This window comes from Bos mutus, chromosome 4 (genome assembly GCF_027580195.1).
Source record: "Bos mutus isolate GX-2022 chromosome 4, NWIPB_WYAK_1.1, whole genome shotgun sequence".
In the NCBI taxonomy this organism is placed as follows: domain Eukaryota; kingdom Metazoa; phylum Chordata; class Mammalia; order Artiodactyla; family Bovidae; genus Bos; species Bos mutus.
In genome coordinates, this window is record NC_091620.1 from 57247724 (window position 1) to 57274452 (window position 26729).

Here is a 26729-nt window from a genome sequence, read left to right on the forward strand (position 1 = left end):
TCACAATATAAAATATATGTGCATATTGTATTATCATATACTTAGTATGTAGTAGGGGGGCTTCCAGGTGATGCAGTGATAAAGAATCTGTCTGCCAATGTAGGAGATACAAGAAATGTGTGTTTGATCCCTGGGTAGGGAAGATGCCCTGGAGTAGGAAATGGCAACCCACTCCAGTATTCTTGCCTGGAAAATCCCATGGACAGAGGAGCCTGATGGGCTGTATGTAATCCATGGGGTCACAAAGAGTTGGACATGACTGAGGGACTAACAAACATTCAAAGCCTGAGCACACATGCACATCATTACAGACTATGAGGAATAACAGCTTAGTTTCCATAATTTTTTATTAGCTAATTAACAAGTTGCAAGAGTAAGTTTTTCTTATATCACAATATCCAGAAGTTTAAACAAAGGTTGACAGTGAATTTTCCAACTGCATAATTACTAGTAGCTCATTTGGATTTATTTACAAGAGATGTCATATGTTTTGTCTGTTTATGCTATTACTTATCATGGACATAAAAATATGTCCATATAAGACTCTCCCTATACAAACATCCCTGTGTCCAGGCACCCTCTAGTCTCTTTTGTCTGAACTCCAGACACAAAGAGCTCCTCCCTTAACATCTGCAACAGAGCAACTTTTTAATATTCCCGGACTCTCACCACCCAGGACACCACCTCTACACAATACGCTCCACTAAGAGAATCTTCATTTTTTAAATATTTTCCATTCTAATTATTGATCCTAATAAGATATTCCTGATATAAGTAAAACAGATATATTCCCTGATTTTCAGATTGTAAAACAGATTCAGAAAGATTAAGGAACTACCCCTCATATCCACTAGTTCTTTGGTAGTAGATAACAGAGAAATAACTCCTAAGCCCTGACTCAGAGGCTCAGTGTCCTTTTACTGGAAAACAAGCCACAGGAAAGCTTCAGGCAACATAATCACTTAAGAGGTAGAGGCAAAATAATGATCAGCCTCAGGCTGTCCCTTCCTGAAGAGGTTCCTAAAATACTTTGGGGCCATCTCTCCCTTGAGGACTAGAAGTCTCATCACCTCCCTGTCTTTGTTCTCCATTGGGCACTCTTGCTCCTAGCAGTTGCATAGCCTGGAAGCAGTCTTACCTCGATTTTGTGTTGTCTGAACCTCATCCCCCAGCACATCCTCTTCTCCTCCATAGGTACGGATGGGTGAGCGGGCATAGGAATGCTTTTGAATCAGGCTCTCCACACTTTCCCTAGGTTAGAGAATGACACATGGTGAGTAAACCAAAAAGTTAAGTAATCAGAGGAGAGGAGTCTTAAAAATGATGTACTAGTCAGTAAAACCATTTTCTCAGTCAAAAACCCACCACTTCAGAGGCAGACAACATTCAAAACATGCACATTTCATTGTAGATGGCTCAGAAACATGACCTCAAGCATACAAATATAAGAAACTTTGTATTTGTTTCTAATAAATACAAGGAAACAAATAGGACAGGATAGGGACAGTCCCCCGAAATTCTACAAAATTAGGGGCAAACGTGAACAAGGAGCTATAAAATATAACCATAAGAATATAGAGATTAAGGACGATAAAAAAAATAATGAATTTACCACAAGGAGCTGCAGTCCTGTGACTTTATCAGCTAATGAACACAACACTCACCTGATATGAATGGCACTAATTGAACATCTGATGAAATACTGGCCCATAGTTCAAAATATCATTAGCCATACAAAGACTCGGTGTTTACTAATAAAACCAGTAAGTGCATAGAGTATATGACAATTGCTGAGTCACTTACTCAAGGTCTTAATTCATTATAATATTAGAGCATGACTGTCTTTCTGGGTAACTTGGGTAATTAAGAAAAAAGTCAATTGAGATGTGCAAATTTTAATAAAATGACAACTATAATATTCAAGCTGATTAATTCAAGCTTTTAATCTAAGCCATGTGTCATATTATTTAAAATGAATTTAGGAAAGAATTAGTTATCTTCACATGAGAAAAGAACTTGCTTCAGATACCCTGGAAGACATCTTCTCTTTGTAAAGTCAGAAAGGCTTGATCATCAATGGGCTGAAATCATGGATGATGTATTTCTAAGGTATATTCCACTGCCCATCCTAGGCATTTAGACTGCTCTCTCTCAGCATTTAAGTTCAAAAACAGAGTGTAGTATCTGCCTCTCTAAAAATGCCCTAATATAAAATTATTTAAACCTTTTTCACATACACCCAAGAAAAATTGTTTAAATAATAAACTGTGGCTTTGTGAAATATTTTGCCTCTCTATAAGAAGTATATTATATTCATTTTTTCCTTGGCAAATCACTGGTATCATTACTTATTCTCATCTCTAAGACGGAGGAAAAAAAGGATTTTATTGAAGTGATTTATTTGTGTCAGGCCTGGAAGTGAACTGAAAGCAATGGCAGTTCTTATATAAAGGATGGCATAATTAAATTATTGCCTTTTAAGTGATTGAAAACAGTGGTGCAAATCAGGGCCATCTCTTCGAAGATGTTACAAAGAATAGACAGCCCATGTTGTTTACTTTATGTCTAATCCCTGTTTCCAGTAGGATGAAAAGTGCAAAGAATCTGTTTAGCCTGGAAGACTATTGTGAGCATTTCTAGACTACTGTGCTCTGAAAAATAAGGGATGACTCATTTAATGAGTTAAGTGATTTAGGTATTACAAGCTAGGACAGTGCCTTGTAATGCTCAGTTCTGTTATATCCCAAAGCAAGAGACAGTAGTTAGTTTGGATTTTAATAGATAAATAAAATGGGTAACATTATTGAAGGTTGAATTTCCAATATCTAACACTAACTGATTTTTCTAGGAAAAAAGAATACATCATTATCTTAGGTATCTTTAAGAGATCTCTTCGGACTAATACGTAAGCATCAGTTCAAAGAATAATATACATGTGAGAGACACAATCATAGCCAGAAGGTAGGCAAGATAATAGGATAGCTTCAGTTATTATGTTGATTCTGCAAAAATGCTCCAGAAATACTGGAAGTCATCTGAACTATTTGTTCAAACTCCTGATAAGCAAAACCAACATACTGTCATCAGTATTGAGTTGACTGCCAGTCCTCTGTCTCTGAAACTTCAGTACAAATTTCTTAATGCTCAAAAAGCAAAATCTTCCTTTTCCTTCACACTCTTCTTTGCACCACTGCTATACCTAATATATTCCTCTTTAAATGCATTTACTAGATGGATGGCAATTATGTGTTTGCATGATCATCTCTACCACTACACTGTTGGCCTCTGATTGAGGGAGAGAACAATGATTTATCTAGGCTGCTGCTGCTAAGTCGCTTCAGTTGTGTCCGACTCTGTGTGACCACAGAGACAGCAGCCCACCAGGCTCCCCCGTCCCTGGGATTCTCCAGGCAAGAACACTGGAGTGGGTTGCCATTTCCTTCTCCAATGCATGAAAGTGAAAAGTGAAAGTGAAGTCGCTCAGTCGTGTCCGACCCTCAGCGACCCCATGGACTGCAGCCCACCAGCCTCCTCCATCCATGGGAGTTTCCAGGCAAGAGTACTGGAGCGGGGTGCCATTGCCTTCTCAGTAGTGGTTCTCAAACTTTAGTGTCTTATGAACTGTTTATGTCCCCCAAATTCTTGTTGAAATCTTAATCCCCATGGTGATGATTTTAGGATGTGCATCCTTTAGTAGACAATTATGTCTTAAGGGTGAAGCCCTCATGATGGGATTAGTACCCTTATAAGAAGAGAAAGAAGAGTTTGCTTTAGCTTTCTTTTCCTCAGCCATGTGAGGACACAGTGAGAAGATAGCTGTCTATGAAGCAGAAAGCAGGTCCTCATGAAAAACTGAAATCTGCCAGCTCATTGATCTTAGACTCCCCAGCTTCCAGAACTGTGAGAAATAAATGTCTGTTGTTTAAATCTCTCACAGTCTATGGCATTTTTGTTATAGTAGCCCAACCAGACTAAGACAGTGTTCATCAAAATTACCCAGAGGGCTGGCCAAAACACAGATTTATGGACCCCACCCTCGAGTCTTTGATTTAGTAAGTCCAAAGTATGGCCTGAGAATATGACTCGCAGTGTGTTTTCAGGTAACACTGATGCTGCTGACATGGAGCTCACACTTGGAGAACCACCACCCTAGTGTAGTAGGTACTGGAACCTGCTTAGCTCAGATCCCAGTCCTGCCACTTGTTCTGTGTGCCTTTGGGCAAATCACTTCACTTCTCTGTGCCTCAGTTTTCTCATCTGCAGCATGAGGATATTAAGTTTTACTAATTATTATTATTAATAATTAATTCTAACGGGAGGGAGGTCTGGGAGGGAGGGACATGGGTGTGCCTATGGCTGATTCTTATTGATGTATGACAGAAAACCACAAAATTCTGTAAAGCAATTAGCCTTCAATTAAAAAAGTTTTTAAATCTCACTAGGATTATGTGATACAGGCTTTAGACATTAGTCATCCTTGTTACTCATTTCACTTTGGTAAGTCGTGCAGGTAATTCATTTTCTATTCACTGGAAACTTCTCGCCAATTATCTTTTACATGTGTGGTCGTAACAGAGATGTGAAGGACTTGGTATATTTATTTAAGTCAATACTAGACTGAACTCAAAGAATAAACAAAATAATATAACTTAAAAAAAAAGATTGAATGAATTAAACACACAGAGTTTATATTGGCATTTGGCATATAATAAGTGCTCAGTAAATGTTTATAGGTAACAAAATTAAAACTATTAAGTTTCAAAATCATATTTCTAAAGCTGGCTACATAATCACAATCATTTTAAATTAAATTGAGACTTCTAGTTGCTATAACATGCTATGCTTCATTTAAACCATCCTATAATATATATATCACAGAGAAAATTAAGTAAAAATTAAATGTTATTTCAATTTACATTGTAACTTTCTCTTTTTCTAAATATAAACTGGAAAAAAGCTACATTCAGGGATAAAATGTCAGATTCATTAAAATCAAATCTAATTTATAGGAAACAAAATATTTAAAGTTATCCTTGATCATCAGTTTTCTCATGTTTATATCATGTCTTACTGAGCCTTTATAAATAACTGCTTGTCACAATATTCTTCTGAAGATTTATGCAGATAATGTTATAAATTACCATTAGATAATATATCAATATTTGTTGCTTCCACAAAGTACTTAATAAATGAAAACTTTAGATAATATAATTGAAGATGTATTATAAATCATTAATTTTAATTTGAGAACAGAAATACACACAATATATTTTGGAAAAACAAAGTAATTCTAATCTTTTTAAAAGCTCTTTCAGATTTTAGTTTATTTTTATTTATTTGACTTAATCTTACTAATTTTTCTTTTCAATAGTAATCTGCATTTCTGGTTTTATATCATTATTAGCAACTTAAGTAAACTGTACCACTGTGGGGGAAAAAATAGTTCCCTGAGTCTAACCTTTGTGACTAGAACCAAGGTCCCAAGCAAAGTACAGATTATGCAGCCTCTAAAAATAAACTTTAGTAAATTGTGAGGCAGGGAACAAATATCCTTTGTACAGATAGAAAGACACAAGCAAGAAAAAAGGAGGATAAATTATGACCATGAATCAACTGTGAATAACTTTGGTACTCTATCACATTCACTGGTTTGTTTGACACTGTTTTGTAATATAAATGTTTCCTCTTAGAAGCTGTGAATAAATGAGTAACATTTTAAATGCAGGAACATAGCTTGCTAGTTAAAAGAATTTTGTTGTAACTTCTTATCATTCTGTTAAAAGTCATCCCTTCCTTTCTGTGGTTATTGTCATCAGACTATTTCAATTTACTACATTAATAGATTTTATTTAAAAGCAGGCTTTAACCTGGTTACCAAACAAAATAACTTTCATTTTATACATACAGTCTCTTACACTAACTCTGTCTTCATTGGAGATGATGGAAAAGAAGTTTCTTTAATAAGAAGCCATGTAATCAGATTCCTTATCTGCATCTGGTCTCTGCCTTCTCCCATTAAATGAAGGTATAGCAGGGAAATGGTGGGCTGGATAGATGATCTCTAAGATCTATTATGGCTCTAACAATTTATGAACCTACAAATATATAAATAGAAGTAAAAATTTTAAAGAGTCATTTTGAAAAAGTCCAGTACTAGTTGCAAAGAACCCTGAGTTCTAACCCCAAATCTTGTACTGACGAATTCTGTGATCTGGCAGATCACTCTCTAGGTCCCACTTGCCTCACTGGTATAATGATAGGGAAACTAAAAATAGTTAAAAATCTTTTTGTGGTTCTTTTTGTCTTTAGTGTAGATTCTACTAGAGTGTTTTTGTTTTGGTAGTCATACCACCAACCTAATGATACACATTTAAGTTCATGTTTTATTGTATTTTTTATTTTTTGGAATTTAAAAAAGCATAATTTTCTTATATGGTTATTTAAGAAATGATTTACATGATTTCAAGACAAATCTAGAGCACATGGCATATTCAAAGGCAAAAAAAAAAAAACAAAACCCAAATACACTCTAGTAGAATCTACACTAAGGACAAAAATAGCCATAAAAAGATTTTTAACTGTTTTTAGTTGTCACATTGTTGGAGATATCTAGACATACATGTTCTGAGATTGCTATACTTCTATATGCTGTGGGATAAAGCAAAGGAGCAATGACAGAATATTCTATCATAATTCCTGGTGTCACTGAGAACTAGAGGCTCAGCATGAATGAAAAGAGATATAGGTGTAAGGTCAGAGAGGTTCAGTAAAAACCTTATCATTCTGAATAGAAGTGGAAAGGATTAGTATGAACTCAAGTAGGATTTTACCTTTAAGGTACATGTAGGTATACACACACACATACCCTTCAAATGAGAACAGAGTCTGTCTGGGGAGAGGAGGATTCTGAGAGGTGGAGACTCACATTTGACTTATTTAAAGTTGGAGCCCTGGATTTTTACACATTTAAAATATCATTATTTTTCCATTTTATAATGCAAGTTTGGGAAACATTGGGAAAAGTATTTTCTACTTCCTTAATAATAAACTGGATTGTGTCTTAGAAGCTTTTCTAACACTTACTTTCCCAAATGCCTTTTATACTGTTTTCTAAAGGCCCTGCAAGTTTCTAGTACTCTGAAAGAGAAAAAAAAATTACAACCTATTTTTCAATTATTCATAATTTCTGAGGCATAAGACAAGATATATAAAAGTGGCATAGATATTAAAATGTATAGATACTTTTTAAAAGTATGCATCTCCAGGTTGTCACTTTGTCCTCTTGCTCTGCTGTCTTTCTTCTGGCTTGAACTACAGGTGCTAAAATGACCCCAAAAACATGTCTCAAAAAGTACCACTGTAAAGACAGGGAGGAGAAAGTCCTGGCAGAGATCACCTCTCACCAGCTTTGTCAACTAGCATCACCACATGGGCCTCGAAATGAAATTCTGAGTTTCTTCATTTTAAATATCATTCTAAGAAGGTACAATTTCTGGGTAAGAGTTTTCCTTGCTGCCATCATTTCCTCAGGCCCTTACAGCTCTAAGCCTGGGATCAGCAAATTTTCTCTGTAAAGGCCAGATGGGAAATATGTTAAGCTTTGTAGGCCTTAGGATCTCTGTCATATATACACAGCTCTGTCATTGTAGCCCGAAAGCAACCACATATACATAAATTAAAATACATAAATTGAAAAACGTGATTGTCCTTTAATAAAAATTTATAGACAATGAATTTTAATTTTATATTATTACATGTCACAAAATGTTATTTTTATAACTTTTTCAACCATTTAAAATGTAAAGACCATTCTTATCTTGAGGGCTATACCAAACAGGTGGAAGACAATAGGGTTTTCAAACCCCTGTTCTAAGCTATTTACCATATTAGAGATGGGCCCCACTTACCCCACACAGCTCTTATGAAAACTTTACTGCCTCAGAAACTCCACAAGCCAGCTTAGAGCTATGTTAGAACCAACACTACTTTCTTTCTGGCACCAGAAGTCCTTATTTCCTGTGAACGTCTTTAGCAGATCTGCCAAAAAATAATTGATGCTCCATTGCCTGATATAGATAAAACTATAAATTTTCAGAATATCAAATTTGCAACCTTGTTTCCAGAAGTTTTCTTCTTTGGCTAAACTAATAGAGAGTATTTGAGCTCTGAGCAAAAGGACCTGATTCCCATTGGGCTTGTGTCCAAATTTCATGTGTTTGAAAGTTTTGTTCAATGCCAGGGAGTTTTAAACATATTTTATAGAGACTCTCAATATGAATCCTGAACCACTAAGGTGAGATAAGCCTATGTATTTAATTCTCTGCCCCCCCTGACATGACTGAGAAAACACGGTGGCGTGCCAGCTGCAAACTGACATGTCAGTCACAGGAAAGGACGTGAAGGGAGCATCAAACAGCTCGAGTTCGCTGCTCTATACGGAGGAAGGGTACCTGGGGGCAGTGAGGGTGCATGCAGTGGGGAAGAGATGAAAAGCCCTCTGTCAGAGCTTAACCTAAACCCCACCTTGGAGCAGCAGAAATCAATGATAGAGGCAGGTCTTTGAGCAGCTGATGAGAAGCAGATTCTCACACTGCTGGAGGCTTTGAGGAAGGAATCCCACAACAGCACGTGCTCAGCTGCACACCGTGGCTTTGGTACACTGAAAGGCGTGGGGCCAGTGACCACCACGGGCTCTGGAAAAGGGCCTTGAGGTTGCTTTATTGGCATGGAGAGGGAGCTGCTGATTTCTAGCTACTGAGGCAGACAGGGTAATTTGATCAAAGTTAATGTAAAGTTAAAACTCCCTTTTCCAAGGCTATCTCCTCCTATCTGCAACAACTTCCTAACCCGAACAGAATAATTATATTTCCACATGGGCATACTTATAATAAATTTATAAATTATTACCCCTTTTTCAGTCTGCACCTGAAAGATTTCATAGATTCACATGGTTTTATTCACAATTAATCTCAGCTCCTAACACTAAACAGACACTCCATTCTATACATGAGCTAGAGAAAGATAAGTGGACATTACAAAAATACTCCGCAATCCAAAAGAAGAAAACTAATTTTAAAAAACGTTAACAAGCAATCTCTTTTGAAACTGCCTTGTTCCAGGCAACAGGGAGAAGTATTTTAAGTCTCTAACTGTACTTTCAAGTTTTTCGTGAGATTTAAGAACACCCTGTATTGATAAAGCAGGACTAGCAGACATGAAAAGAAAACAGTTTGGAAATGTAAAAGTATACTTGAAAAATGACAATATAGTAACTACCACATTTTAAAAGAACTCAATAAGGAGAGCAAACAAAATACCTGATGCCATGGAAAACAGACTCAACGTATTAGAAGATTCATATAAGAAATCCTTCCAGTATCAGAGTAAACACTTAAAAAGATAAAAATTATTAAACAATAGATAAGAGAAGTAGGGGATTGATGTAACATATATACAATAGGAATTTTAGTATGTCTGAATAGAGCAGACAGATTAGAAGCCAGAAGAGAAAAAAATTTTTCTTGAGATGAGAAACAACTTGATTTTTCAAATTGAAGGGCTCAATTATATTGTAAATATTAATGAAAAAAAAATTTACAGTTAAATACTGGTACAATTTCCGAATTTCAAAGAAAACTTTCTAAAAGCATATTTTATCAGACAGAAAAAAAAAGGCAACTTTCCCACAATGGAAAGTTTCCCACAGTGGGTTTAGCATCAGCTTTTACCCTATCTACAGTATTTAAAAACTAGACAACAAAGAAAGGTTGAAAGAGTTCTGAGGAGAAAAGCTGTGACCCTAGTCAGGTTTATGATAATGGCAACGGATCCTCTCAGATATATAGGAACTAATAAAGAGAATAACCCATATCTCCTTCCTCAACCAATTACTCAACATTTATCAACAGCTGAGAATAGCCTGAACACAATTTCAGTAATGAGTACAACAGAAGTGAACATTAAACAGTGAAATGAATAGGACTAGAAGTAAATTGAAATGATTTCAGTTGATGGATTTCTGATCCTTACATTAAGAAAAAGAATTTAAAGAGAAGATGAAGAAGATACATGAATAAGAAGCTGAACTTTAAGTCCCAGATTATTTAAAACAAAACTATAGGTTGAGGGAGGGGCACTACAAGGAAATAATCACATAATAAATATCTCCAGTATTCTGGCCTGGAGAATTCTATGGGTTGTACAGTCCATGGGGTCACCAAGAGTCGGACATGACTTTCACTTTCATTTCGCTTTCAAATATCTCCTATTTTACAAGAAAAGAAAATATATAGTTTCATTCCTAACAATAACATAGAAACATCAATTTTACAATTAAGTCTTTCAGAATTTAAAAGCATATTTAAAAGAAATATAATGAATAAGAGAAAGGACTTTGGTTTCAGACAAACCAACCTGGGTGTGAGGCTCAGCTGTCACAAATTACACTATGTGAATTTGCATAAAGTATTAATCTCTTTAAGCTTCAGCTGAATAGGAATGATAATCATTCTTTATTATAGAATTATTTTGAAGTATAACTGAAATAAAATGTGTCAACTATATAGCCCACTGCCTGTAACACGTGGTGGCTATGGAACGTTAACCATAATAAAGAGGAGGAAGACTGGATAAATTTAACAAAAGACAGGAAGAGAAAATAAAAGATAAAACGAATAGCTGAACTTAACAAACAGCAGAAACAGAAAGAAACAAAACAAATCAGCAGGAATACATGTAATACTTGTAATACTTGGAGACAGACAAAATTTTTCTATTAAAACACAAAGACCTTCAGACAAGTTTTTAAAAATACACATACTCTATATGACATTTTACAAAAATACATATCATTATTTACTCAACAAATATTTGAGTGTTTACTATGTACCAGGCACTATTCCAGGTTCTGGGGATATACTAGGAAACAAAAGGCAAAGCACTGGACCAATCAGCTATAGGGGCTGCATATGTGAGTATAAAGGCCCTAACTGGGGCTGAGATGGACCTGGCTATGTAAAAAAAAAAAAAAAAAAAACAAAACAAGACAAAGGTAGATGAGTTCAGAAAGATAACTGGGAGGGTCCGGATCAGACTCTATGGAACCTTTCAGGCCTTGTCTGGACTTTGAGTTTTACAGTGAACGGGAAGATGAGTCACTGGAGAGTTCTGAGCAAGACTGATGTGATCTGACTTTTTTCTTAAAAGATCATTCTGATTGGTGAACTGAAAGCTGACTTAAGAGCAGTAAGAATGGACATAGAAAAATCAACAGAAAAACAGATGATAGAGTCCTAGATAAATCTAGGAGTGGTAGCAGCAGGAATGGTAAAAAGTAGTTGGACTTCTCTGGATATAGTTTGAAAAATTAGTCAACTGTAATTAAAAGACGCTTACTCCTTGGAAGGAAAGTTATGTCCAACTTAGATAACATGTTCAAAAGCAGAGACATTACTTTGCCAACAAAGGTCCATCTAGTCAAGGCTATGGTTTTTCCTGTGGTCATGTATGGATGTGAGAGTTGGACTGTGAAGAAGGCTGAGTGCTGAAGAATTGATGCTTTTGACCTGTGGTGTTGGAGAAGACTCTCGAGAGTCCCTTGGACTGCAGGGAGACCCAACCAGTCCATTCTGAAGGAGATCAGCCCTGGGATTTCTTTGGAAGGAATGATGCTAAAGCTGAAACTCCAGTACTTTGGCCACCTCATGGGAAGTGCTGACTCATTGGAAAAGACTCTGATGCTGGGAGGGATTGGGGGCAGGAGGAGAAGGGGACGACGGAGGATGAGATGGCTGGATGGCATCACTGACTCGATGGACGTGAGTCTCAGTGAACCCTGGGAGTTGGTGATGGACAGGGAGGCCTGGCGTGCCGCGATTCATGGGGTTGCAAAGAGTCGGACACGACAGAGCGACTGAACTGAACTGAACTGATGTAGAAGTGAAAGTATCTCAGTCGTGTCTGACTCTTTGCGACCCCATGGATTATATAATCCATGGAATTCTCCAGACCAGAATACTGCAGTGGGTAACCTTTCCTTTCTCCACGGGATCTTCCCAACCCAGGTATCAAACCCAGGCCTCCCACATTGCAGGCAGATTCTTTACCAGCTGAGCCACAAGGGAAAGTGAGAGATAAAGACAAGCCAGGAAGGGCGACTCCCAGTCTTTTGGCTGAGCAATGGGAAAGATGCAGCTGAGAAGGGAACTATAAGAGAAGCACAGATGTAGAAGTGTGATTGGGCATCCTGTCATAGATGTGTGAGATTTAAGGTACCCTTAAGGGAGAGGGAAAAAGAAGAGAGACAGCCAGAGCTTTGACTCTAGGGAAACCAGAACCAGAGGTGTAAATTTGACAGAAGTCAGCATATAACAGCATTTAAAGGCAGGAAACTAACTGCTCATATCACTCAGGAAGGGGATGTGGACTGAGAAGAGAAGAAGTCCAAGGACTAAGGCCTGGACCGTATTACTATCTTACAGATAGAGGACAAGGGGAAGAACCGAGAAGTGGATGGAGAAAGAATGGCCAGTGGAGTAGAATAAAAACCAGAAATTGTGAGAGGTCTTGGAAGCAAAGAGGAAAAAGGGAGAGAATAAATGACAATGTCAAACACCAGTAATAGGTGAAATAGGACTGAGAAGTGACCATTGAGCTTAGCAGTGGGGAGTTTACTGGTGACCTGGACATGGGTGGACTGGTGGAGTAGTAGATGAAACTCTAAAAGACAGGGTAGAAGAGACAGAGGGAAGAGAAAAACTGAGAAGAAAATGCACAGAACTCTTTTTAAGGAGCTTCACTATAAGAAGGAGGAGAAAACTGGGAGAATCAGTAACTCAACAGACACATGGCATCAGGAGGAGGCTGTTTTTCACTTGACGAAAGAAATGTCAAGATATTTGTTTAATGATGCAAGAGAAGAGAGGTCTCTTGCTGTTAGAACAAAGATTTTTAAAAATTAAAAGGCAAATAAAACCAACAAATGTTAAGGTATAGCAATATAAGGTTAGACAAAGCAGAACTCAAGACAGGCATTAAATGGGATAGAAGTAAATGCATATCTGACTGATAAACTATGGAACAAACCAAAAAAGTAGTTAAAGGTACTTAATTCACCCCAAGAATTCTCCAGATGAGTTTATGCACAAGATTGTAAAGGATCACTTCTTTGGATTTAAACTGATCAAGCAATAAAAAGCAGGAAGATATTTCAGTTCATTCAGACTAGCAGAAACCTGATACTAAAAGCTGACAAGGAAGAAGAAACAAAATGTATCTCTATTATGAAGACTGATACTAAAAGTCTTAAGTGTTAATAAAATATGGGTAAATTAAATTCAACAATATATTACAAGAAAAACAGAATCCAGATAGGATGTATTCCAGAAATACAAGGATGGAAGGATGGCTCACCATAGACAATATGACTAGAATTAATCCTATTGTTATGTACAGTAGAAAAATAATTCAAATTGTCTCCATGCATGTTAAAAGAGCACTTAAATTCAGTAACATTCAGAATAGCAAAAAGTTCTTAATTTAGGCATGGAAAGGTATTACTTCAGTATGATAAAGAATATCAATCCAAAACCAAAAGCCAATGAAAACCATATATAATGATAAAATACTAGAGGCATTACTAAATAAGTCAAGAACAAGAGAAAAATGCTAACTATCACAATTACATTTTAATAGTGTTCTGGAAATTTTAATCAATGTAATATAACAAGAAAAAGACATTGTAAAAAGCATGACTATTAGAAGGAAAAAGATAAAATTGTCATTTTTGCAGTTGATATGGAGATCTAAGTGGAAAACTCAAGAGACTAAAAAGAAAAATTATTAAAACTAATGTTTTCGAAGTTCAGTAAAATGGCAGGATGCCAATGACATATAGGAATCAATAACTTTTTATAGACTAGAAAATTCTATTTTCAAAAATAAGCCACCCCTAAAATAACCTTCTAGTACATGCAAGACAAAAGAAAGCTATCATGAGCCATATGTGTAATTTTAAATAGTCTAGCTGTCAAAGTTTTAAAAAGCAGATGAGATTAATTTTAGTAATTTATTTAACGCAATATATCTGCAAAATATTATTTCAGCATGTTATCAGTATCCTAAAACTACTGTTGAGATATTTTCCATCTTTTTTCACACTAAATCCTGAAAATCAGTGTCTGTTTTTTGTTTTTGTTTTTTTGGTACTTATAGTACTTCTCAATATGGAATAGCCACATTTCTTCACTAACCATCTGTGGCCATTGGCTATTAAACTGGACAATGTAATTCTAATAAACCTAGCTATGTGCCTGAAAAAAATGTGTAGGACTTACAGACTTGAAAACACCGTAACTTCTAAAGAACATAAGTTTCATAAAAAGACAAACATATGATGTATTCCTAGAAGTCTCAGTACTGTAAAGACATCATTTTTCTCCCCCAAATCATTATACAAGTTCAACACAAGCCCAACCAAAATTCCAATGACTTTCTTTTTTTTAAGAAGACTGGACAAAATGATTCCAAACACTGGAAGTATAAATGTCAAACAGTATCAAGAAAATTTGAAAATGACAAGTAAAAAGATCTGGCGTTTGTCATATCAGATACCTGACTCCTCTTTTCTCCTGTTGCCTGGTAATGTCTATTCTACCTTCTCTGTCAGTATTCAGCACTATATATAACGTATTCCTTTCCCACTTACTCTATTTGTACAAAACAAAAACAAAAAAACCTAACAGAATAAACTTAATTTTGAACATTCAAATATCTTCATAGTCATCTCTCCTTTCTCAGAAGTAATACCATGCGTTCACTTACTATCTTTCTTTCACTTAGAAAATGTCCCTTCACTCCTCCAAAAAGAAAAAGAAAACACCAACTGACAGACTATCTGACAGACTATATGGCACTAGTAGATAATTCTCTCCCTGAACTAAATAGCTATAAATCAGATTATACTGAGAAGCCCTTTTGGACTTTTGATTTACTTCTTAGCGGTCCATTGTAGGTATATGTACAAAACAGCTAATGAAAATACCTTCTACTTTTGTTAATGACACTAGTTTTCTTTTACAAATAAGGGTGATGTTGTCCCTGGGAGTAAGGCTACATGTGAAGAATGTGACACATTCAGGTATCTCAACAGAACTTCATAAAATGAGAGTGAGAAAACCAGAATGGCTTTTAGAGTATCTACAAAGCTTGTGCAGATGTAGAAGGAATAATACTGTGAGTTTAGAGGTATAAGGCATACATATCCAGTCCTAAAGGCATTTTTGTTTGGGTATCTCATACAGTAGCTGTAAATCTGGGAAAGGAAACTTGAAATCATTAAGGTCACATATTTATAACACCATATTCAATTAGGATAGAAAAGTGCAATTTCTGTCATCATGTCATAAAAAGATGTGTTTTTCTCTCAGATCTCTTATTTTACAAAAGCTCTCTATATTGTTACAAATAGGGCTGTTTTCAATCAGTTACAAGGGGCAATTCAATTACTAGATGGTTTAGTGCAGTAACTGACTCCAGACTAATTTAATTTCTTTAGGTCTCCAAAGATCAATTGATCTGATTTGTTCCATCCCCAAAGGCTGTTTAGGAAAAATTCAGACTTAAATACCTGGAAATGAAATCCAAAACCTTGGCCAATTTCACACTACTTAGGTCATCTTGCAAACTTGCAGCTAGTCTCATAAGATGCTCTTTTACCCCTCAGACCACTGAAAGCTTCTAAGTTTCATGTACATGTGAGTTCCCGGCATCAGGATGTTTACTCAGTTAAGTGGAATATGTGGCTGCATCATTATCAAGTCCGTCACCCTAAATGGCAGTCAGTCTGGGTACTTGTCTCTCATAAACATAAGTAAAACTTAAGGGGCTATTTTTATTCTAGAAGTATTTTATTAAGATTATTGAAAGTAACTTGGATGGAGTAAAACTATGCTCATCTCAGCTCAGTTCAGTTCAGTCACTCAGTCATGTCCGATTCTTTGTAACATCATGGACTGCAGTATGCCAGGCTTACCTGTCCATCACCAACTCCCGGAATTTACTCAAACTCATGTCCATTGAGTTGGTGATGCCATCCAACCATCTCACCCTCTGCCAGCCCCTTCTCCTCCCGAATTCATCATTCCAGGCATCAGGGTCTTTTCAAATGAGTCAATTCTTCACATCAGGTGGCCAAAGTTTTAAGAGTTTCAGCTTCAGCATCAGTCCTTCCAATGAATATTCAGGACTGATTTCCTTTAGGATGGACTGGTTGGATCTCCTTGCAGTCCAAGGGACTCTCAAGAGTCTTCTCCAACACTACAGTTCAAAAGCATCAATTCTTCAGGGCTCAGCTTTATTTATAGTCCAACTCTCACATCCATACATGACTACTGGAAAAGCCATAGCTTTGACTAGATGGACCTTTGTTGGCAAAGTAATGTCTCTGCTTTTTAATATGCTGTCTAGGTTGGTCATAACTTTTCTTCCAAGGAGCAAGCGTCTTTTAATTTCCTGGCTGCAGTCACCATCTGCAGTGATTTTGGAGCCCCCCAAAATATAAAGTCTTGTCACTGTTTCCATTGTTTCCCCGTCTATTTGCCATGAAGGGATGGAACCAGATGCCATGATCTTTGTTTTCTGAATGTTGAGTTTTAAGCCAGCTTTTTCACTCTCCTCTTTCACTTTCATCAAGAGGCTCTTTAGTTTTTTTTTGCTTTCTGCCATAAGGGTGGTGTCATCTGCACATCTGAGGTTATTGATATTTCCCCCGGCAATCTTGATTCCAGTTTATGCTTCATCCAGTCCAGCATTTCTCATGATGTACTCTGCATACAAGTTAAATAAGCAGAGTGACAATATACAGCCTTGACGTACTTCTTTCCCAATTTGGAATCAGTCTGTTGTTGCATGTCCAGTTCTAACGGTTGCTTCTTAACCTGCACACACATTTTTCAGGAGGCAGGTCAGGTGGTCTGGTATTCCAGTCTCTTTCTGAATTTTCCACAGTTTGTTGCGATCCACACAGTCAAAGGCTTTGGCATAGTTAATAAAGCAGAAGTATATGTTTTTCTGGAACTCTCTTGCTTTTTTGATGATCCAACGGATGTTGGCCATTTAATCTCTGGTTCCTCTGCCTTCTCTAAATCCAGCTTGAATATCTGGAATTTCATGGTTCACATACTGTTGAAGCCTGGTTTGGAGAATTTTAAGCATTACTTTCCTAGCGTGTAAGATGAGTGCAATGGTGTGGTAGTTTGAGCATTCTTTGGCATTGCCTTTCTTTGGGATTGGAATGAAAACTGACCTTTTCCAGTCCTGTGGCAACTGCTGAGTTTTCCAAATTTGCTGGCATATTGAGTGCAGCACTTTTACAGCAGCATCTTTTAGGATCTGAAATAGCTCAACTGGAATCCTGTCACCTCCACTAGCTTTGTTCGTAGTGATGCTTCCTAAGGCCCACTTGACTTTGCATTCCAGGATGTCAGCCTGTAGGTGAGTAATCACATCATTGTGATTATCTGGGTCATGAAGATCTTTTTTGTGTAGTCTTCTGTGTATTCTTGCCACCTCTTCTTATATCTTCTGCTTCTGTTAGGTTCATACCATTTCTGTCCTTTATTGTGCCCATTTTTGCATGAAATATTCCGTTGGTGTCTCTAATTTTCTTGAAGAGATTTCTAGTCTTTCCCATTCTATTGTTTTCCTCTATTTCTTTGCACTTATGACTGAGGAAGGCTTTCTTATCTCGCCTTGCTATTCTTTGGAATTCTGCATTCAAATGGGTATATCTTTCCTTTTCTTCTTTGCGTTTTGCTTCTCTTCTTTTCACAGCTATTTGTAAGGCCTCCTCAGACAATCATTTTGTCTTTTTGCATTTCTTTTTCTTGGGGATGGTCTTGATCACTGCTTCCTGTACAGTGTCACAAACCTCTGTCCATAATTCTTCAGGCACTCTATAAGAGCCAATCCCTTGAATCTATTTCTCACTTCCACTGTATAATCATAAGGGATTTGATTTAGGTCATACCTGAATGGCCTAGTGGTTTTCCCTACTTTCTTCAATTTAAGTCTGAATTTGGCAATAAGGTGTTCATGATCTGAGTCAAAGTCAGCTCCCAGTCTTGTTTTTGCTGACTGTATAGAGCTTCTCCATCTTTGCCTGCAAAGAATATAATCAGTCTGATTTTGGTATTGATGATCTGGTCATTTCCATGTGTAGAGTCATCTCTTGTGTTGTTGGAGAGGGTTTTGCTATGACCAGTGCGTTCTCTTGGCAAAATTCTATTAGCCTTTGCCCTGCTTCATTCTGTACTTCAAGGCCAAATTTGCCTGTTATTCCAGGTATTTCTTGACTTCCTGCTTTTGCATTCCAGTCCCCTATAGTGAAAAGGACACCTTTTTTTAGGTGTGTGTTCTTGAAGGTCTTGTAGGTCTCCATAGACCCATTCAACTTCTTCAGCATTACTAGTCGGGTTATACACTTGGATTCCTGTGATATTGAATGATTTGCCTTTGAAATGAACAGAGACCATCCTGTTGTTTTTGAGATTGCATCCAAGTACTGCATTTTGGACTCTTTTGTTGACTATTATGGCTACTCCATTTCTTCTAAGGGATTCTTGCCCACAGTAGTAGATATAATGGTCATCTGAGTTAAAATCACCCATTCCAGTCCATTTTAGTTTGCTGATTCCTAAAATGTCAATGTTCACTCTTGCCATCTCCTATTTGACCACTTCTAATTTGCCTTGATTCATGGACCTAACATTCCAGGTTCCTATGCAATATTGCTCTTTATAGCATCGGACTTTACTTCCATCTGCAGTCACATCCACAACTGGGTGTTGTTTTTGCTTTGGCTCCACCTCTTCATTCTTTCTGGAGTATTTCTCTACTGATCTCCAGTAGTGTATTGGGCACCTACTGACCTGGGGAGTTCATCTTTCAGTGTCCTATCTTTCTGCCTTTTCATACTGTTTATGGGGTTCTCAAGGCAAGATTACTGAACTGGTTTGCCATTCCCTTCTCCCGTGGACCACATTTTGTCAGACTCTCCACCATGACCCGTCCACCTTGGGTGACCCTACATGGCATGGCTCATAGTTTGGTTGAGTTAGACAAGGCTGTGGTCCATGTGATCAGATTGGTTAGTTTTCTGTGACTGTGGTTTTCAGTCTGTCTGCCCTCTGATGGAGAAGGATAAGAGGTTTATGGAAGCTTCCTGATGGGAGAGAGGGACTGAGGGGGAAACTGGGTCTTGTTCTGATAGGCAGGGCCAGGCTCAGTAAACCTTTAATCCGATTTTCTCTTGATGGGCGGGGCTGTGTTCCCTCCCTGTTATTTGACCTGAGGCTAAACCATGGTGGAGGTAATGAAGATAATGGTGACCTCCTTTAAAAGTTCCCATGCAAGCACTGCTACAGGCAGTGCCCCCAACCCTGCAGCAGGCCACTGCCAACCCACGCCTCCACCAGATGCTCATCTAGTAAAATATAATTATTTTACATTTTCAGATTTTTAAAGTGCTTTCATAAATGTCATCTTACATGGTCCTCATAATAAAGTGAGCAGTGTTATGTTCTCCATTTTCTACATGAGGAAACAGACTCAGGGTAACCTCTGAGAATCACTTAGAAGTGATCTTACTTAACTTACTTACTTAAGATCTTACTTAAGTGATCTACTTAACTTAGGTAACTTCTCTAGGATCACTCAGCCAGGGAAAGGCAGAGCAGGGACTCTAACCCATGGCTTTGTCTTCATATACCATGCTCAACCCCTGACCTGAAACAGAAGATATGAGGCACACTATAAAAACACATCACTACTGCCCCACTGAACCACTGTCTTCATTTTTGCCTGATACCTGATTAGAAAGCAGAAAAAATTCACCTATTATAATCCCACCTGCATAAATCCAGTGTGAATCAGTGCCTTTGGCACTCTAGAAACAGGAGATGAGAAAGATCACACCTAAATGGAAGTAGCCTTTTTAAAACACCTCCTGGTGGCTCAGATGGTAAAGTATCTGCCTACAATGTGGGAGACCCAGGTTTGATCCCTGGGTTGGGAAGATTCCCCTGGAGAAGGAAATGGCAACCCACTCCAGTATTCTTGTCTGGATAATCCCATGGACGGAGGAGCCTGATAGGCTACAGTCCATGGGGTCACAAAGAGTCTTTGTAAATGTGGACTCCTTTGTCACCCACACTGCTGATACCGCTTTCTCACTGCTTTGGATCTTGTGGCCTATTTGCATGCCTATGTTCTACCTAATCGAAGAGTTACCTCCTTGCCATCCATTTTGCAAGGCATTTTCAACCACAAGCTCAAGTTCCTTTCCCTGATCTCAGTACCCCCAATCACTTGTCAGACTCTCAACTAACTAATCTTTTCTACTCAAATGCCTGCCCAATTTTCAGTCTCTCCTGCTGGATTCTTTGCCTCCTCACTGAGCTTCTATATCTTTCCCCCCAAAATCAAAACCACACCTTTATGCTCTGGCATTGGGAAGGATGATGGAAGGATCAGACAGATGTTGCTAAAACTTATAATAATCCTTTAATTTGAGTTGCCAGGACAGGAAAGAGAAGTGCTGAGGTCAGGACATATGACCATGTGGTAGGTAACAAAGAGTGTGACAGAACCATGTAGCAGTTGGTGGGGAAACCACCTAAAGATCTGGAGATAAAATAAATCAGAGGGCTGGTAGTTAGGGTACTCCACCTGTCTGTAAAGATTCCAGGACATATAAGAGATTAAATACACAGGATGAATAAATCTTATGATTTAATTATAAAATGGTGACTATTTTATAATTTAAATTTGCAAAGACAGTAGAATTTAAATGTGTTCACAAAAACAAAACAAAACAGAGTAAGTACAGAAAGTTGCATAGTACACTTAGGGGTACAAATAATCAGTTAGGTTGAAAAAAATCTTTTCTTTGAAAAAAAACGTTTTTTTCCATTCACATTGGGCAAATACGCATCTCAATATAGTCATTACTCATCACATAAACAGTCTCACACTGTGTGAACCATTTCAGTTAAAAATTAGGGTAAATTACAGGCACATGATTGTCACTTGCCTTAAAGGTCCAGATATCCAATAGCCTTCCTATTAAATACAAGCATTCTACGCTGTAGATAAAATATGCACTTTGATTTAAACTGCCTCTTTTTGCTTCAGAATTCCAAGCTACCTTTATAGTCTTTATGTTAGCAAATATATCCACTTCAGAAGGCAAAGGCTATTAAGATTCTATTTTCTCTGTGGATTGCCACTTAAGACACAAAGCTTAATATCATCAAGAGGACTGAGTCTTTGATAACAAACAAGCCCTATTTTTTGCAGTTGAATTAATGCCCTGTTCAAAGAAACCACTTCACTCAGAAATGGAGCATAGAATAGATTCAACTGCAGCAACTGTCAGAACTTCAGCAGTTGCATATCTGTAGGGTTTATAACTGGACGTGAAGGTGGGGCAGAGAACGGGAGACTGTACAGAGTACTGGAGACTATATACAGTAAAGTTATGTCTCTTTGGTGTTGCAAGGAGTGTGCTCTTACAAACTAGTACTTTTCTTTATCTTATCAGGGCAAAAAAGTAAACAGAAAATTCTCATTACCTCTCAATGTCCGTGAGCCTGGAGGAGTCCCGGAATCCTTTGGCAAAAGGGTTACTATCTATTTTCAGCTTGGTTATCTGGAAAGGGAAGATGAGTAACAAAACAGTGTCATGTCTGTGGTCAAGGAAACAAAATCAGAAACAAAAAGTTTGTTCATTTTCCATCATAGCACCCCAAGAATGTCTAAGAATATCTTAGTGTCTCTCAGTATTGTGATAAAGGTTGAAATTGCTAAAGAAATTCACAAATTTGGGTGAATTGGTCAGAGAAGGCATCAAGGAAAAGGAAGTATTTGAGGACAGAGTATCTGTTCCTAAAACAGGCTGGAAGTCAATAAATAGAGACAGTTAGAAATTGGGGCCTTTTATGAACAGTGTGCCTGATGTGAGAAGTATTTAAGAGCAGTGAAAGGCTAGAGCTGGACTAGGGAATGAGGAAAGTGTCCAGAATTGGACAATACCCGCCAGCATTGGTGGGTAAAGGGAATAAAAACAAGAATGTTGCCTCATGCTGACTTGACAGCCTCATTTGTTAATACCATGGGCACCTATATATACCACAATAGACACCCCAATAATAGCTTCCTGTTCAAAACTGTACTGAAAAATATGACATAAATACATGATATAAACTTTTCAGCATATAAATTTACCCCATTCCCCTTACCATCTGACCAAATTAGAATCAAATTAATGGGTCTCCAGACTCTACGCTTATATGGAAAAAAGTATTGCAAAAAAGATTCTTATTTCCTAATAAGAATCATAGTCTGAAGTATTAAGTGTCTATGCTGTGCTAGCCATAATTCCCACAGTACACAATATTAATGTAGAAAGATCCATTAAAACATATGTACTTCATGTTTCAGAAAAAATATATTAGGTACAAAGAAAATAAGTAAATAAAGGAAACACTAATTAAAAGATACTTGACTTGCAAAATTCCTGAGTATTAGAGCTAAAAGGCATGAAGGAGAATGTAGGACACAACTAGTTAGTATCTGAGTTAGAACCACCCTTTAAAGAGAGTCATAGCTCATTTGTGTCCAAATGAGAGCCCACATTCATCTTTGGAGAGAGAGATAAACACACACACAATAGTCTTAACCTGAAAAAAAGTTAGAGGTTGAGGGAGGCATGCCTTCCTCTTTCAAAGTAAATAATAAACACAATTAAAAACAGAACAACAATCAACAACAGTTTGAAATACTGTTTTGCCAATACTTTTCCTTTGATCAGAATGTATCTACTGTTTACTTTAAACCATTACCACCTGAAGAATTGCTTTATTCATTACAAAAGAAAATCATTGTTTTTCTTTCTCAAGTTTTCTCAGTATGTGCTATTCAATGTGGAAACTACAAAAAGCTATATACCTCACTCAGAATAGAACCTCCCACACTGTCCTGGCCAGAGAGATGCTACTTCTCTATCATTAATATTGGCAAGTTGTAAGATTGATTCTTTGATAGTAGTTTTTTTTTCTTATACAAGTTATTTATTTTGATTTTCTAGCATATTTTATTTATTTATTTAAATTTTATTTTTAAGGACACTTGGCAATACCTCAGAAATTCTTATTTTTAGCCTATGACATTTACTCTAGAGCAGCCAAAAATAAAATTGCTAATTTTCCTTTTTAGCTTAGTTAATGGAAAATGGTAAACAGTGAAGAAAATAACCTAGATAAGTAAGAAACCCGTTCTTACTGGACAGCAACAGGACTTTAAGTGTGCATAGAAAGAAATATACAGGAACTTCTGAGGTTGTCCCTAATATATGGCCATCAATAGTTTGTAGAGAACCTCTCTCACACTCAGCCACCTCTTTAATTAAGGGCATGGATTTCTAAAGGGTGACTATTTAACTATTTTAACTATTCTTTTCAGACTAGGATTTAGTACTGAAGGTCAATTTTCAGGGCAAAGGCAAAAAATTTTGTCTGAAATAAATTATAAACATCTTATAAAGCCCAAGCAATCAATATATTCTTGGATTATAAATTATCAACAAGATTTCTGAATTCTCAAAGACAGGATTTTTTTCATCTCTTTCTACTGAGTAATTATAAATGAAAATGTTTCAGATTTCTAAATTGCTTTATAGTTCATGAAAACACTTTCACAATAATTCATCAACAAAACTGAGAACATGCAGTTCCTAAAATTCCACGGAGCAGGCAAAGGGATACACAGCCGACCAGAAGTGGAAGTCATGTAAGTGTTACTAAAGAGGGTGGCACTACATCCACTGCAGTCAGTGACGTTAGGGGCGAACCAAACCCAGAAATTTTCAAACTGAAACTGTGAGGTACATGAATAAAGTTAAGGCTCCTTTCAAGTTTAGTTCCTACAAGCTCATTTATAAGATTAAAAAGTGAATGGATTTGCCAGTGGATAAAATTTTCTGAAGACAAAAGCAAATAATATCTGATGGAGAAACAATTTTGAACAAAGTCCTTTTGCAACCATCCCTCTAAAATGTGAACCAGCTCAGGAATTCCCTGGCAGTCCAGTGGGTAGGATTCAGTGCTTTCACTGCCAGGTCCTGGGTTCAATCCGTGGTCAGGGAACTAAGATCCTGCAAGCCATGCAGCACAGCAATAAATAAATGAAATACAATTTTAAAAAATGTGAACCACATCAAGCTTTCTTGAACCCAGGTCTCCCGCATTGTAGACAGACGCTTTACCGTCTGAACCACCAGGGAAGTCCTTCATAAACTAAAAGAATATAAAATATTATCTATATAATAACTAAAGACCTTCTAACCACTTTGTCCCTGAAAAGGATTTTGAGAATTGTATTTGTTGTTATTTGTATTTCCAAAAGGTAAAGACTATTAGCTTAGAATGTGATGATTGTGGAGTTACTATAGAGAGTAAATATTTTCAGTGTGTGTTGTCAGCTAATGTGTTACCATATCTAGTATTACCACCATAACTTTGAATGAGAAGTAAATCCAATTCAGCACAGGTTTTCAGATTTCTTTGGAATTTTCTTTATTAGAATTTTTCTCTTTCTAGTATCTTTATAGTCTTTCTTTCATCATCCCCAAGAGCATCAATGGTAACTTTTCTACTTTATAGTTTGATATAATTTCAAACTGTAGCTTCAAGAATAGTATATACAGCTAGATTTACCAATTGGTTCAGCAGTGATTTAAACTTTAGTGTGCTAGTTAGAGAAGCATCTCAGGACATTAACCCAATATTTACTTTCTCTATGGGCCATCTTACCTAATTCCTGTTATCTAATAATTACTGTTGAAAGTTAGAGGATAAAAGCTGAATAGATCTCTTACTACCATTGTTTGGGGGCCCTGAACTAACCACTACAGTCTTGAACAGGCTTTATGAAGTACTGATTAGCAACAGAGGAACTGTGGGTTAAACTTCTTAATGAGCTCACTGTGGTATCACTAGACTCAATCTATCAGGGTGCCAACAATAAGTTCCCCAGAAATGCTTGTTGAACTTTGCTTCAAAAACAAGCAGTCAGAAATATGATTTCATGTTTACCAGTTATAGACTAAGTGAAATTCTTTTTAAGTTTATATAAAAAGCATTTCATTTTGTTTTGTATTTTCAGAAAAAGAAATTTTTAAATAGCAAAGTTTTAATATTCTAGTTAATCATACATTTTTAAAAGTTTAGGCACAGATTTTATCCCATAGATACTTAAATAAAAACCAGTAGCTAACAGAAATTCATTTTTGCAGATATAGTTTTACATCCCTTTATGAAATTTGGGAGAACTGAAAAAGTTATACATTTGAGAACTGATGAAAGAAAGGATCTGAGTTATATACAGTGATTTCAGTTGGACATCATTTTTGTAATATAAAATGCCTGCAGCTTGTAATGCCATTAAACAACGTCACCCATGTCAAAGGTAAAACTAAAAGAAGGATCCCAAAATAGTCAATTACTGAACATAATATGTATAGAACCCATGTGAAACTACCGAAATGTCTTTATGATTCAACAACAAATTTTAAAAATGCAGTGTTTTTCATTTTGTGAGGAAAAACAATTAGCAAGTAAAGACAGTAGTATGTGCTTAAGAAATCCTGCGGTTTCAAGTGTAGCTGCTGCTGCTGCTGCTAAGTCACTTCAGTTGTGTCCGACTCTGTGTGACCCCATAGACAGAAGCCCACCAGGCTCCCCCGTCCCTGGGATTCTCCAGGCAAGAACACTGGGGTGGGTTGCCATTTCCTTCTCCAATGTATGAAAGTGAAAAGTGAAAGTGTCAGTCACTCAGTGTATCTGACTCTTTGTGACCCCATGGACTGTAACCCGCTAGGCTCCTCCATCCATAGAGTTTTCCAGGCAAGAATACTGGAGTGTAAAACAAATAAACAAAAAGAATACTGGAGTGGGTTGCCATTCCCTTCTCCAGGGGATCTTCCAGACCCAGGGATCGAACCTGGGCCTCCTGCATTTCAGGCAGATACTTTACCACTTGAGCCACCAGTGAAGCCCATTCCAGCAAAAATACACCCTTTTTTTTTTTCTTTCATGTATTATCTTGAAAATATGGATCATAATGCATTTCCTAACCACAAAATTCACTTTTTCAACATCTCCTTTATCTATAGATAAGTGTATGCATAAATAGAGGGCAGATTTTTACACTGCCAGCTGCACCAAAGAGAAAGGGACTTTTTCCAATAGTTATTATTCCATATGATATCACTGGACTCTGAGTAGAGCTGGGGTTCCCAACCACAAGGTGAAATTGGCCCTCAGAGACCATTTCTCCAATTGTCAGGAAAAGATCTGTCCAAAGGCATTTAAAAATGAAACCTGACCTACACTTCAACTGTACAGCAATGGCTTGCCTGCTCAAAAACAATGTATGACCTTTAAATCTTAAATTATAAAATAGTTTGTTGAGAGTGTAATGTATTTAGCTTTAAACTAATAATGTAAAGAAATTCAATCATTTCCTCACAAAAACCAGAGGAAAAAAATAGCAAAAAATAGGGGAAAAAGTACCTTTTTCACTTCTTACAAATAAAACTACAAGACACCATAAATGAGAAGCTTTTTCACAAATTCTATTGGAAACTTTGATTTGGCTTTTAATAGATATGAAAG

At 37.0% G+C, this 26729-nt stretch overlaps 1 protein-coding gene across 1 annotated transcript in view; it reads right to left on the reverse strand.

The window, feature by feature from the left end:
* TBX20 (T-box transcription factor 20) overlaps positions 1-26729 on the reverse strand; it is a 50102-nt gene that overhangs the window by 6351 nt on the left and 17022 nt on the right. The window contains exons 6-7 of the mRNA XM_005889109.3: positions 21630-21706; positions 1139-1251 (exon numbers count right to left, since the gene is read on the reverse strand). Of these exons, the coding sequence (XP_005889171.2) occupies positions 1139-1251; positions 21630-21706 (190 nt within the window). The remainder of the gene's footprint in view (positions 1-1138; positions 1252-21629; positions 21707-26729) is intronic.